The following is a 13,403-nucleotide window of genomic DNA, read 5'->3' as shown; positions in this document are numbered from 1 at the left end:
TTGGCGTCTGGAGGACCTGTTTTGTAGGTGTCATCCGAGCCCAGCCCTCAGGACCGCTGTCTTCTAACGTATTTCACATTTACCAGCCCTGTGCAAGTCCACCTTTAGGAGCTTTGCCCACTTGAGCCGTGTGCTGTATGTACTTACAGAAAGTGTTCTTAAATGTCTGCTCAGGAGAAAGGAAGCAACTGCAAACTTACTGCGAACGTAAACAAGTGGCAACGTAAACAAGTCTGGGCTGTCGACCTGTGGTAGTTTCACATGGTGGAGGGGCTACTAGGGCCCCCACTTGCTTCTCAGGCCAAGGTGGAGGGATGTGGGAAGGAGGGAACCTGGGGTAGAAGCAGCACGGGGCACTGAGCCCTGGCTGCTGGGAAGAAGGCACAACTCAAGCCAGGGTAAAGTCAGTGAACGATGTTCTACTGAAACAGTCCATAACACAGAAAACCTGCCTGAAGTGTAAAGTCACTGTCGTACACAAGGAGCAGGACAGATCCAGGGTAAAGTCAGTCCATAAACAATGTTCTACTGAAACAGTCCATAACACAGAAAACCTGCCTGAAGTGTAAAGTCACTGTCGTACACAAGGAGAAGGACAGAGCCAGGGTAAAGTCAGTAAACAATGTTTTACTGAAACAGTTCATAACACAGAAAACCTGTCTGAAGTGTAAAGTTATTGTCGTACACAAGGAGGAGGACAGATCCATTTTCAAAGACTATTATGAATACAATAAATATGGAGTTCACATACTAATTTATACACAGAAACTGCCCCACGGCCATAAAAATTTATATTCAACAGTGCAAACATATAATTTAATCATCTGATTTATTTGATGGGTTCTTCTTACTAAACACAAATAACTACCTGGTTTTTTTCATATACATATATAACATATTTTTATATAGAGAGAGATTCAACAATCTGTACAGTTTCTAAACATAAAACTTCTAAAAGGCACAATTGTCTATACAACATGTACAAAAATGGCTGGAGCTGACACAAAACAACAATTATTGGTCAAAAGTTCATGATTGCACAAAGATTAGTCATGAGTTTATGTCAGAAAAAATGTGCTTTAAGGAAAAGAGGGTTTTCAAAGAAACCTTTAAGTGTTATTTAAAAAAATAATAAAAACTAAACCACTAGGTTGCTATCACAAGCCTGTCCTCGTCCTCGTCGCTGCTCCCGTCGCTGAACTGCACGGGGGGCTGCCTTTGGGGCGGAGCTGCAGGCCTGGACGCCGGTCTGTCCGTGGGTCTGTCCATCTGCGAGCCGGCCGGCTTGCCCACGGCTTCCGCCCGCACCCTCCGCAGGGGCTCTGCGGTGGCCGCCTGGCCCTGCCCGCGGCTCGGCTCAGGCCTGGGTCTGCCCTGACTCACTGAGGCGGCCTTCTCGGGGTCCAGGGCACCTGAGCCATCGAGCCTCGCGCGGTCACCTGCGGGGGCGGGTGGACCCGGCCTGTTTTTTGCATTTTCCGGCTGGACTTGAGGTGACCCCTGAGGAGACTCGGTCCTGCTGACCTGCTGAGCGCTGGCCGCCGAAGTCTGCTTGGCTAGCGGCTCACACGCTTTGCTCTGGGAGGCCGGGCCGTCGGGGGCCACCTGGCCGATGGAGGGAATGAGCGTGGGCAGGGCGATGTTGAGGATTTGGAGGCCGGGGAGGTGCGCCTGCGGGGCGGGGCTGCTCTGCGAGGAGGGCGTCCCGGCCAGGACCTGCAGGCCCACGGCGTTGAGCGCCAGCCCCGGCGGGTGCGCCTGCGGGGCGATGCTGGCGTTGGCCAGGCCCACGATGTTCACGGTCTCCATGCTCAGCGACGTGAGGGACGGCAGGCCCGGGGCGCTCAGGTTCTGCAGGCCGGGCACGCGGATCTGGCCGATGGGAATGCACGGCACGACGCCGCTCAGCTCCGCCACCCCCGCGGGATTTGTAGTGCTGGGAACTTCTGTGCCCGTGTCCCCAGGGGTGCCCACGGTTCTGTGAATGACACTGACAGCAGGAATTGTGAGCTGCACTGGCCCAGTCTGAATGGGCACAAACGTGGAGTAAGTGAGGCCGGCGGGCACCACGTGGATGCCCCCCACCGGCACCACGTTGCAGGGTGTCCTGGACGGCTGCTGGGAATGCAGGGGGAGGTGGCTAAACAAGTGCGTGTGGGCGGAAGGCAGGCCTGGCGGCACCGGGAGGGCAACTTGCAGTGGTGACTTTTGTTCGTGAGCAGCCATGGGAGGAGCCCCTGGTGCAGGCTGAGCACTGAGCTCCACTGCAGCAGAAGGGAGTCTGGCAGATGACGTGTCCTGAAAGACAAGAGAGAATGATCCTTTGATGGCAGAGCTTTCTCAGCCACTAAGCTAAAACGCTAGTGCTCCACCTGTTCTTCTCAATGTGGTGAGAGTATGAACATTTGCATTTTATAACAATAAGCTTGCTCAAAATTACATTTTGAGTTTTAGAAATAAATGTCCATCTAAGAAATCTGCATCCTTAATGTCTTTCCTAGTACAAATAACAGGAACGTTTTGTATACAGCTTTGCATTTTTCAGACCAATTTCCTGTATTTCATCACAATTTCTATTGAGAATAACTGACAGGTGGCCACAGTTAAATTCCCAGTGCTGCGGCTGCTGTTATTCCCAGCACAGCCAACTCTGTCTCAGACTAGGAGCTGTCAGTGACTGTGAGATTAGTGCCTGTGAGCGCTAACTCACTCGGGAAAAATTAACCCTAACATTGTTCATGATGAAGCTGCCCCGGAAAGGCTGTTATTCACTCATATTTCCTCCTCGTTCCAAAGTTTTGGGAATATCTGCTGACACTGATTTCTAGGCCTGGTAGGTGCATGAGACACTTGGGGATGGAGAAGCTTAGAGCAGGGGTGACTGACACTTAAGTAAGGAAATGTTCACTGGAAGGGATCATGCCCATCCCTGTTCTGCCCAAGACATCTATCTGAATATTAGCCTTTTCTTGACACTATCTATATTCTGGAGCTATATTGATTTATATATTGGCTTAATTTCTACATCAATGTAATTTAACTCAGACACTAACATAGTTGTGTAATTCTGGCTAGTCTGTAGAGGTCCGAGCTTTTACAGTCCTTTTGTCTGTCTTCAGTGTTAACCTACCAAACTGAGATCTATCCCACTTAGAAATAAATCCTGCTGCAACAACTGATACCCAGGAGTGGTGAAAGAACTACCCCTGTGACAAGAACAAGCCTTTCCCAGAGCTGACTACTGGCCGGTCACACCAGCCAGGTGGGAACACAGGCTGCACAGTCTGTAGTCCTCTGCGGGCCTGTGGCTGGCCTGCAGCTGCTCCTGGGAGCAGCTCTCCCGACCTGCCGCGCGGCTGGGTCATTCAAGCCAAGTGAACTCCCTGACACATGTTCTGTCACTCTGACCTGAAAAATGGTGGCTGTTTTGCTAACGGGGCGCACAGTCCACGGCATTTGGATAACGTGGTCCAAGTCCATCACATCAATCTGGTGAAAAGATGATTTCAAGGAAACGTGGGACAAGTAAGTCCAAGGGTTCTGGTTCTCAGTTGGGCCATTCATAGTTTATTTCAAAAAGCAAATTAATAATAAATGGGTATATTTTTCAAGAGCCTTCACAGATTTACAACACAGTAGGTGAATGCTGACTTAAACACTTAACGAGACTCCAAAGGACACAAGTGACTTCTGCCATTAAATTAACACAAGAGTAAGCTGGTTTGGCCATAAATCACTCACAGGTGCCATATTTCCTTAGGCTCTCCATGTGTAACGGGAAAAAGGGCGGGGGGTACTAAAACGTACCTGTGTCACTGCGACAGTCCTTCCTGTCAGAGAGTTTTGCAGGGCTTCTGATTCAGGGTAGTCCACAGACATCTGACGGCAGGGGGACCTGGCTGCAGCCTCAGCTGACCTGGAAGGCTCGACGGGAGGACCTGTCTGGCCTTCATGCTTGGCGGCCTGCTGCGCGGGCTTGGCTGGAGAGTGTGTCCTCTGGCTGCGGTCGGACTGCATGGCGCTCAGCACGGTCATCTTGGTGAGCAGCGCTCTAGGCAGCACATCCATTGGGTCTGCATGTGCCCCCGGGCAGCACTCGGGCGTCCTGACGTCCTCGTCAGCGCTTGCGGAGTCCTGCAGGCCACTTCTAGCGGGAAGATGCTGCGGGCTGGCGGTGACAGAGGGAGCCGCGGACAGGCCCGACTCGGCCTGGCTGTCTTCATCGTCCTCTTCATTTTCGTTGTCATCTTCCTCAGGGCCATCAGAGTCCTCAAGGTCACAGCCAGACCTCTCGTAGCTGAATCTCTGCTTCTCATCTGATGAGACAACCAAGAGTGCGGTTACAGGGCTCTGCAGGCAGGCCGCCTTGTGGTCCAGAGCCGCGCAGCACTGGGGGTTGCCCACAGCACGCACGTCCCAGGCCCGGGCGACACGGAGAAGCAGTGGACACAACAGGGATTGAGAGGAGAAAGAGCTACGGGCAGTGGCAGGGTAGGGCAGAGCAGGGCAGGCACGCGAGGAAGAGCACGGCAGGACCTCGAAAGCGGGATTCACCAGGCCTAGCCGAACAGAGTGGGAAGTGAAGCCTCAAAGGGTACACCTAAACACCCTCCAGCAGACGCTCCTGAGGGCACGCAGGGGACCGCTGAGTCCCCACTGCGCCCGCCCCTCTTCCTACTTCCTTGAACCTTCCTTTTACTAAACAAATTAAAAACACACAAAAAATTGATGGCTTTTGATTTCTGAGCCAAATAATTTCTTTAATCTTTGGCAGTTCTGTAGATGTTCCCTCTGTTCCCTGAGTAGAAATATTCTTCTGATAATCAAGCCACCTTCTCTTTATTTTTAAAAAGTTTCCAAGAGAAGTGATAAATTTCCCGGTCATTTTTCCCTCTGATACGAGTTTTCACAGGAAGGGGGACCCAGAGTCACAGCGTCAGGCGAGAGGGAGCTTAACACAGAATATTCGAGAAGGTCAGGGAGTTTCAGAGCCCGTCCTGGGGACTGGGTTAACAGCCCACCTCTTCAACAGGGGCTGCTCTTGGAGCCGGCCCCGCCCCCTTCCCTGACCCCGCCTCAACCCCGCCCCCGGGCCAGGGTGCGAGGAGGGCACTCCCGCAGCCCCGTCTGCATCTGCACTCACAGCACCAGTGGCATCTGTGGCATCACCTCAGTCGGTTTCAGCCAACGACAGTCCAAAAGTATTAAAAATCCCAGAAACAGGTGCAGTTTGAACCTACATCACTCTGAGCGGCGTGACGCACCCCTGCTCAGCTGCACCTGCCACCTGGGGTGCACTGCCTCTGGTCGGCGAGTCCATGCTGCCCACGGTTCCCGCCCTGTCCGTGGTTCAGCTCGAGGCCCGGGCACCACAGTGCTGGTGTGCCAGTAGGAGGCCAGCAGTGGCCCAGCCTGTGGGACGTGGCCCACACCTCCAGCCTGGTCCTACCTCCTCCCAGGGCGTGTGGCACCTCACCCTACAGGAAGGGAGCGGGCAGCAGGGGCCACGCAGACCACCCACGACCGTACACGCTGCAGCTGTGCGACCGAGCTCCTCCGGGTGCCACTGACTGGTCACCGTGCACATGGGGAAAACACAGGGCACGGAGCCTTTTGTACCACCCGAGGTTCCAGGGACCCACCAAGGGTCTTGGGGAAGTATCCCCTGGGGATGAGAGGGGAACCACTGCCATTTTTTAAAAAGGGAAAAAAATGCAAAGAGGGGAAAAAAAGAACAGGTATTTTTCCTGGCTTTCCCAAATACTAACTTTAGTATCCTTTATACACGGCAAAGATACATTCTTAGAGAAAAGTCTCAAAGAATGCCTAGCCCCAAACATTTGAAGACAATCATTTCTAGGCAATGGAAAGAACTAGAATTTTCATGTTATTTACCATGCATATGTGTTAGTTTCTAATTAAAATATTCAAAGATAAAACATTTTAAGTTCCCTTAATATGAGACTTTATGAGCCTTTTGCTTTCAGGCACCTACTATTATGTTATTAAATAAATAAATCTACAAAATAATATCAGTGTTCTGCATCCCGCCAGGGGCTGTGCTGGGGATGCCACCGGGTGGGTTTGGGTGTGTGCGTGGACTCCCAGGGCCTCAGATGCCTCTTCTCTGGCATCTTGTCTGACGTTTAAAATTCTAAAATTGGCACGTCATCCTCAATTTGACTTGGATTAGCCTGTTGGTGCCAGAGGAAATACTATTTTTAGGGGGAAGCAGAAAAGAGCAGGGAGCCGGATGACTGGAGCTGGTCACTGGGGACGGCTAACTTCATCAGAGGCCAGCCTTGCTTCAAAGTCCACCCGGAACGGGTCTCGCTTACCTTGAAAACTACTGCTTTAGAAACACAAAAGGGTAGGCTCACTTCGAATCTATGACATTTCCCAATTCCACAGAAAAGCTGAGGTCCTAGAGAATCAGCTGAAAGGGGAGTTTCAGCAGGAAAAGAAGCAAGATTGTCACCTGGGGCTCAGGCAACAGGACACTGGCAGCAGAGTTCAGCTAGCAGGGTCAACAGAACAAACAGCTGGCTAGGGCACCTGGGAGCTGTCGGGACCTGCCGGCGCCCCGGGGGCTCTTGCAGGCATTACGTCATGAACCCCTCCAGCCCCTGTCACAGGGGAGAGCACTAAGCAGTGTCCACTGATGTCAGATCTGGAGGAGGAGAGCAGCAGCCTTGCAGGAGAGGCCAAGAACTTCACCCTCTCCGATAGGGAACAGGAGCCTCACCCGGCAAGGGGAAGGGTACCAGACACGGAGGTCCTCAGGACATGGTGAACACTCAAGGCAATGGGGACAGGAGCAGGAAAAGACACGGTTCAGCTCCCAGGGAGGGCAGCACTGGGAAAGCCGAGGCCCGGAAACACGAGAAGGTAGTGAATGTCTAGACAGAGGCTCAGGCAGAACAGAGGCGGCACGGCCTTCCCTCCGCACCCTCCCCAGGTGCCAAGTTGAGGGCTCTGAGGAACAGACAGCTGGGAGCAGACAGGCGAAGAGCAAGAGGGTACAGAGAGACTGCCCTGTCCCTAAGGTGCAGTGCAAAGGGAAGACCCGAAACCAGAATGCCGGAGACGGCGCTCCTGTAACCAACCCACCCAAAACACAGGGCCCCGCGGGGACTTGAAGCCTCTGCAGCGAGGACAGGCACAGCAGCAAGGCTCTCAGAGACTCCCGAGTCTGAGGAGAAAAGGCATTCCCAGGGCTCTCCACCGTCGGACGCAATGTCCAGCTTCCAACACAGAATCACAGGCACGCAAAGAGGGGAGGAAAAGCAGACTAAGAACCAGAGTCATGCATGACCGAGACATCAGAGCTGCCAGGGACGCTGAAACAATGACGATGAGTATGTCCAAGGCTCTCACAGGAAAGGTGGACAGCAGGCCATATCAGGGGGACTCTCAACGGAGAGATGGAACCTATTAAGAAGAATGAAGAAAATGCTCCAAAGGAAAAACACAGTAATGACAACGAGGAAACTGCCCAGCTCAGGATCCTGTGCCCTCCGCAAATAAATCGTACTATTCGCCTTAAAGAGGAATGAAATTACTGCATTTGATGGTAAATGACGGAAATGGAAAACATCATGCTAAGTGAAATATGCCCATTCCAAAAAACCAAAGGCTGACTTCTCTCTAACATGTGGATGCTAACTCACAGTATGGGGTGCGGGTAGGAAGAAGAGAAGTTCACTGGATTAGACAAAGGGGAAGGAAGGGAAGGGAGGAAAAATGGGAACAGGAAAGATAGTAGAGTGAATCGAATATAACTCTCCTTGTACATATAGGAATACACGACCAGTGTAATTCTACAGCCATGTGTAACTAATAAGCACACGCGTGGGCGCGCACACACACATACACACACACACAAAAGATAAAAGAGAAATAGAGAATTCTCCCCACTGCTGACAGAAATGTAAGTGCCAGAACTGCAACTTTGGAAAAGTGTGGCAATTTCTTCTCAAGCTAAAACATGTACCACTCTATAACCCAAAGATCCCAGCTGTCAAACTCCAGAGACAGATGACTCTGGCCGGCACAGAAGAATCCCATGAACACACTCAGGGGGGTGGGGAAGGAAGGTTCTGTGGAGCCTAAGCAAGTAAGTCTGGCTGTGCACTAGGAAGGCCAAGGGCAGGCTGCCCTGCTCACGCGGCTCTGCAGCTGCAAGCCTGCTTCTGACAGGGGGCTTATTCAGGATTCCTAGAACTGGGTCATATGTGGTCAATTATAGATGAGAAGCAGGTTTTCCATTTTGGGTAAAAGAAGTTAAAAAGAAGGAAATGGAGAAGGCTAAGCTTTGCTGTGTGGACTAGACCTGGAAGAACTGGTATGGACTCAGACTTCAGTCACACATGATGTGTGTGTGTGCACACGTGTGTGCACATTACATGCACATGAATGCTGGTGTGCATACATGTATTTCCTAGCTCTACCCAGTGCATGGGCTAGAAGCAGGCACAGGTCAGTAGCAATGAGTACACACCAGCAAGTGCCTGGATCTTGCTTTCTAAATACCTCCCTCTAGTCAAAGGAGCCAGGAGTCCTTAAGAGAAATGGTCAACAACAGGGCTGGAATATCTTGGGATGTCAGAAAGTAAGGGATTTCTTAAGCAATAAAAAGACACATTGGAAGGACCAGGAATAGACCTCAAAGTGCTCTCAATGGCAAAGGCCAACGCTGGAACATGAGCCAGGCAATAAATAACAATAATACTGAATTATGACCCAAAGAATAAAACATGCATCCGCAAGCCCACACTGATAAAAATGAATGAATGAAGGGCAACTGTTCCTTACAGAAAAATTTTGATCAATAAATTAGAACACCATAGTAACACCACCAACAAGACCCATCAACAAATAAACAGGGTATTTGCATGGTCTCAGTATTTCGCCACAGTATTTAGTATTTACAGAGAGAAACATATTGAGTTCACAGTACTGAGTCCCGACAGACATCAGAAACAGTGCAGAGCTCTGCGGACATCAGAAACTCTAGCAGAGACACAAGAAATCCAGATCTGCTTACCCAATTTGTAAATGAATGGCCCTTGAAAGTCCCATTTAAGTCATGTCCTCCTAGGCACGTTCCCCACTCATGATAAATAAATGTTTCTGAAACCCAATAAAATATGTCAACACAAAAATAATTCCATCATTATCTCATGGGGGAAGAAAGGCACATAATGCAGTGATATCTTTTTTTCACATGTTTCCATACATTTACACGAAGCAAATACCAGAAGATGTACTTCAAAGCCACCTCTGAGGACTCCATGGAGGATCTGCCACCTGCCCTCCCTTCACTGCCAGACAATGACCCCTGCTGGAGGAGCCAGAGCCACAGACAGAGCTGCAGGACCCCCAAGAAGTGGGGCTCCGCTGGGGTCTCGACAATCTTGTGGTAGAGTTGTCTGTTTTTGCTTTTTTCATGTTTAAAAATATAACTTGATAAGCCATAGCAGCAACCTGGGCTACTTTTCTTAAAGTATGCAAAATAACATTTTTGTTTGTCGGATGAAAATATCCTGTAAGTACGTGGTAGGCCAGAATCTAAAGTCTGTTAATTTTAAGAAGCAAATCAAAAACTGTCAGATCTGTGTTGCTCATAAATGACAGTAATACTGCTTTATTTCAAGCATAAACCTGAAGGCCTACTACGGTTTCCTATTGGATATGGAAATTATTCTTAAAAGGAGAAACAAATATTTTCTCTAAGAAGCCCAGTGATAACTACAGGCTCCATTTAGAAAGAGGACTTTTGCTAGTATTTTTATAAGATTAACTCAAATCATTTTGAAGGGTGAATGAGACACGGGTTTGGAAACCTGGGACGCAGCATGGCCTTTGCAGGTGCACCATCGCTCAGTGCTTCGCTCCAACCAGAAAGGCGCTCTTCCTCCCGCCCCAACGGCACTAACAGTCCCCGTGGGGCGGCTGAGGGTGCACTTAACATTCCTGGCACTGAAGTCCAGCATTCTGTGGACCAAACATTCTTTGGATCAAAGGATGGAAAGCAAACAGCCAAGGGCATGATTTTTTGACACAAAAGGTGGAAACCAAAATGTATTCCCCAAAACCCCAGAACACAAAAGACAAAATCCCTAAGGCTATATAATTTTGTATGGCAAGAATACAAGGGAACGTCAGTGGGGTTGGAAGGATTCGGCTTTTCATGAGCATATACTATAATTACAGCTTGAGCTGCTAATTTTAAACGAAGTGGAAACTTCTTTCAAATGCCAGATTCCAAATTTTAATGGTTGGCTCCCCAAAATTTCTAATTCCCTCTGCTTGATTCAAAATAGATGTCTCCCAACATCCCTGAGTTTACTCCACTGAGAACGGGAACAAGAGTTCATCTGCTGAAGGATGAGATGGGTAGTCACATAACCCACTTTTGCAGAGGGCAGTAGGGTCTGTGGCCTTTATTCACACCATTTCCACATTGACCTTTGTGCACTGGGAACATGCAGGCCAGCTGGAGAGTAACAGGGGGCACAGTGAGTCGGGCAGAGGAAGAAGAGACTCAGGATCTTCAGAAAAAGAAAAAGACTGAAGATAATGCCAGGAGGAGACGCTGAAGTAAGGACAAGATCAGTCTGGAGACAGTTTTCAGTAAAAAACAAAACAGGGCAGCGTGGAGGACTAAATACAGCACACCTAAAATGACCTGCACTTCCCAGAAAGCCACGAGCTGACCAGGGCCTTACCAAATGTGGTGTTGCCAACACGGAATGGTGCACCAGCACGCTCTGCACGACAGCTTGGCTCCTGGGTGCTGGGCACGTTTTGTTCCATGAGTGAGAGCTCAGAGACCTTTCCTGGTGATGACCATAATCGTTCTACAGCAAAGATCAAGTGATGATCGGAAGGAGTCCCATCAACCTAAAAACACTCTCCTTAGGCTTCTGTTTTGCAGAGTCTGGCTAATTCTGAGCCATTTCTATCTAGAATCAAGTCTCCTAAATTGTGCATTTTTGTTTTTTAAAGTTTACCCCATTTCCCACTGTCTGAGGTAAGCAAGACTTAAATAAGTGGGACGTTTCTGCATATCCTAGTACCACCAGCTGTTTAGGTATATGTGACTTTCACAAAAGGGTGCCCCCATCTAATAGTCCTTCTTAAGGAACTGTGGCCTCTGCTCCTTATAACAGCTGTCCCACAGTATGAAACCTGAAGTGTGGCTATCAAACCTAGAGGCTTTTTTTTTTTTTGAGACCGGGTCTTACTACATTGTCCAGACTGGCCTTAAACTCCTCGGCCTCCTGCGTGTCTGGGACTAGAGGCAGGTGCCAGCCTACTTAGCTATCTGGGGAAGAAAATGTAACAAATTTTCATGTTGCTCAAGACTTGATGCTTCAGAGAGCTGATTCCTGAAAAGACAGGTGGCTCCTGATCGGGTCACCTACTTTCCTTTATCACTGTATCATACAGTAGCCGTCTGTACTTTGTTACCATGATTCAACAGTAAATGTCATCTGAAATCAGAAAACCTAGGGGATGAAGGCGCTTGCTGGTCATCTCAGGTTTCCACTTTCCACTGAGCTAGTCCAGATGTCCCTCAGTGACAGCAGTGTGAAGGCACAAGACAGGGGAGCCACAGGACCACTGTTGGCACGGCTGCGGGCAGCACCGCGGCACCTGCTGGATGTCTGGTGCAGACGCAGCAGGTGGGATCTCTGAGGATTCCAGCGTGTTCTAGGGCAGCGAGCCGAGAATTAGGTTCTGTCAGACCAAGAATCCGAGACATGGCACCACAACTCTGGTATCACGACAGCACGTGATGAGGCTGTTCGTCATCCAAGGGAAACGCTGGCCGGTGAGGTGCTATGTGAGCTTACGCTGAACAACCTCATGTCGTCCTTCATCTATTTGCCATTATTAGGTCCACAAAACGGAGGGCACACCGTCCAGCAGCACTCTTAAGAACGGTGGGAGGACCCTGAGTGCTGGCTGGTCCTGGGAGCTGCTGCCACAAGCCTGATCCCTACAAGGGGAAGCTGCATTGAGTGAGGAACCCCAGCATCAGACGCCAGCCCTGCACTCGGGGGCACTGGATGCTGAGCCCACCTGGGCCCAAGCACGAAGCCACGGGCAGACTACACCTCAAAACTTAAAAAGTGCGGGACCTGAGAGCATTTATTCTCCATGATTTTTAAATTCAGCCACTTCCTCTACTCCTACCATGTCTAAAAATTTGTATTTTCCACAGGACATACAGTTGATAGAAAAGGAAACACTTTACAGAATATATTATTACCTTATAACATCCCCCGAGGGCTGATAAGCACGAAGTTTTAAAACAAATGCAGAGGCCCTGACGTCAGAACCAGCTAAGTCCTCGTCTTGCACATGACCTATCCCAGGAGGATAACCGGTGGGGCAGACATCAATCCCGGAGAACCAACACTCCCTAATCCACAAAATCAAGATTTCCAAGTTCAGCCTCCTACACGGACACACACATGTACAGAACTGGGCTTCAGAGGCAGAATCCCATCAGACTTCCCACCCAGGCTGCCAGGCTCCATCTGGTGGAGAACGAGGGACGTGGAAGCCCCGAGGACTTCTTCCTAAAAACATTCACCCTCCACGCGAAGCTCCCCCCGCAGTGCTGTTTAACGTTGTTATTACCGAAGAGGACCATCCTCCTAATGAGCTCTTGCTTCTTTTAGCCAGTACTGTCCAAATTCACATTTGCAGTAGCAAAAATCCCAAAACAAAAAAGCCCCGTACAAAATAATGAAAATTCCAGGGTCACAGATTAAAAGCTCCATTATCTTTTGTCTCCATTTTTCAGAACATTTGAAAATAATATGGGATAAAAGTCAGTTGTACTTGGTCCTAAAAAGGCAATGACTTTAAATGGCTTTAGTTGATTAAACCTCCTGCAAACATTAGATGGTCTTAATCAAAGAAATACTATACGGATTGTTGACTATTTACAACAAAGATACTAAAAACTGTATCTAAAAAGTGATGGTTCCCAAGTGTGAAAACATGAAGAACCTGACATAAACTGCGATGGCAGAAACTCTGATTGTAACTGAAGAAGCAACGAGTAGTGAAATCCACACCTGGAAAGACCGCTTCCCCCTGGACTGGCCCAGTGCGCCTGTCTGCCAGCCCTTCCCAGGCCGACGCCCTGACCCTCCTATCCTCCGTCCTAAGGCGCTTTCCTTTCTCCCTCTCTGTGCGCTGTTGCCCACACAAATCCCCGGGGCTAGAAGGCCTGCCCCCCTGCCCTCCTCCTCTGCCCATACTTTCCCCGTGAAGCAATGCAGGACGGACAAGCCCTTCCTTCCTTTTTTTTTTTTTTTTAAATTTATTTTTCCCTTCCCTTCCTTCTGGGGCCCCCTGGGCATCCTCTGCAACAACATGGC

General features: G+C 49.6%; 1 protein-coding gene across 5 annotated transcripts in view; it reads right to left on the bottom strand.

Annotated features, from left to right (window-relative positions):
- Window positions 1–607: 607 nt before the first annotated feature.
- Window positions 608–13,403, bottom strand: part of Hivep1 (HIVEP zinc finger 1) — a 133,648-nt gene continuing 120,852 nt past the window's right edge. For all 5 annotated transcript variants that reach the window (XM_015494018.2, XM_048799802.1, XM_015494016.2 and 2 more), the window contains 2 exons: window positions 3,808–4,316; window positions 608–2,298 (listed from right to left, as the gene is read on the bottom strand). In XM_015494018.2, coding sequence (XP_015349504.1) covers window positions 1,147–2,298; window positions 3,808–4,316 — 1,661 coding nt within the window. In that variant the 3' untranslated portion in view covers window positions 608–1,146. The remainder of the gene's footprint in view (window positions 2,299–3,807; window positions 4,317–13,403) is intronic.

Source organism: Marmota marmota, unplaced genomic scaffold (genome assembly GCF_001458135.2).
Source record: "Marmota marmota marmota unplaced genomic scaffold, marMar, whole genome shotgun sequence".
NCBI classification, from domain to species: domain Eukaryota; kingdom Metazoa; phylum Chordata; class Mammalia; order Rodentia; family Sciuridae; genus Marmota; species Marmota marmota.
This window is presented reverse-complemented; position numbering and strand designations above follow the sequence as displayed.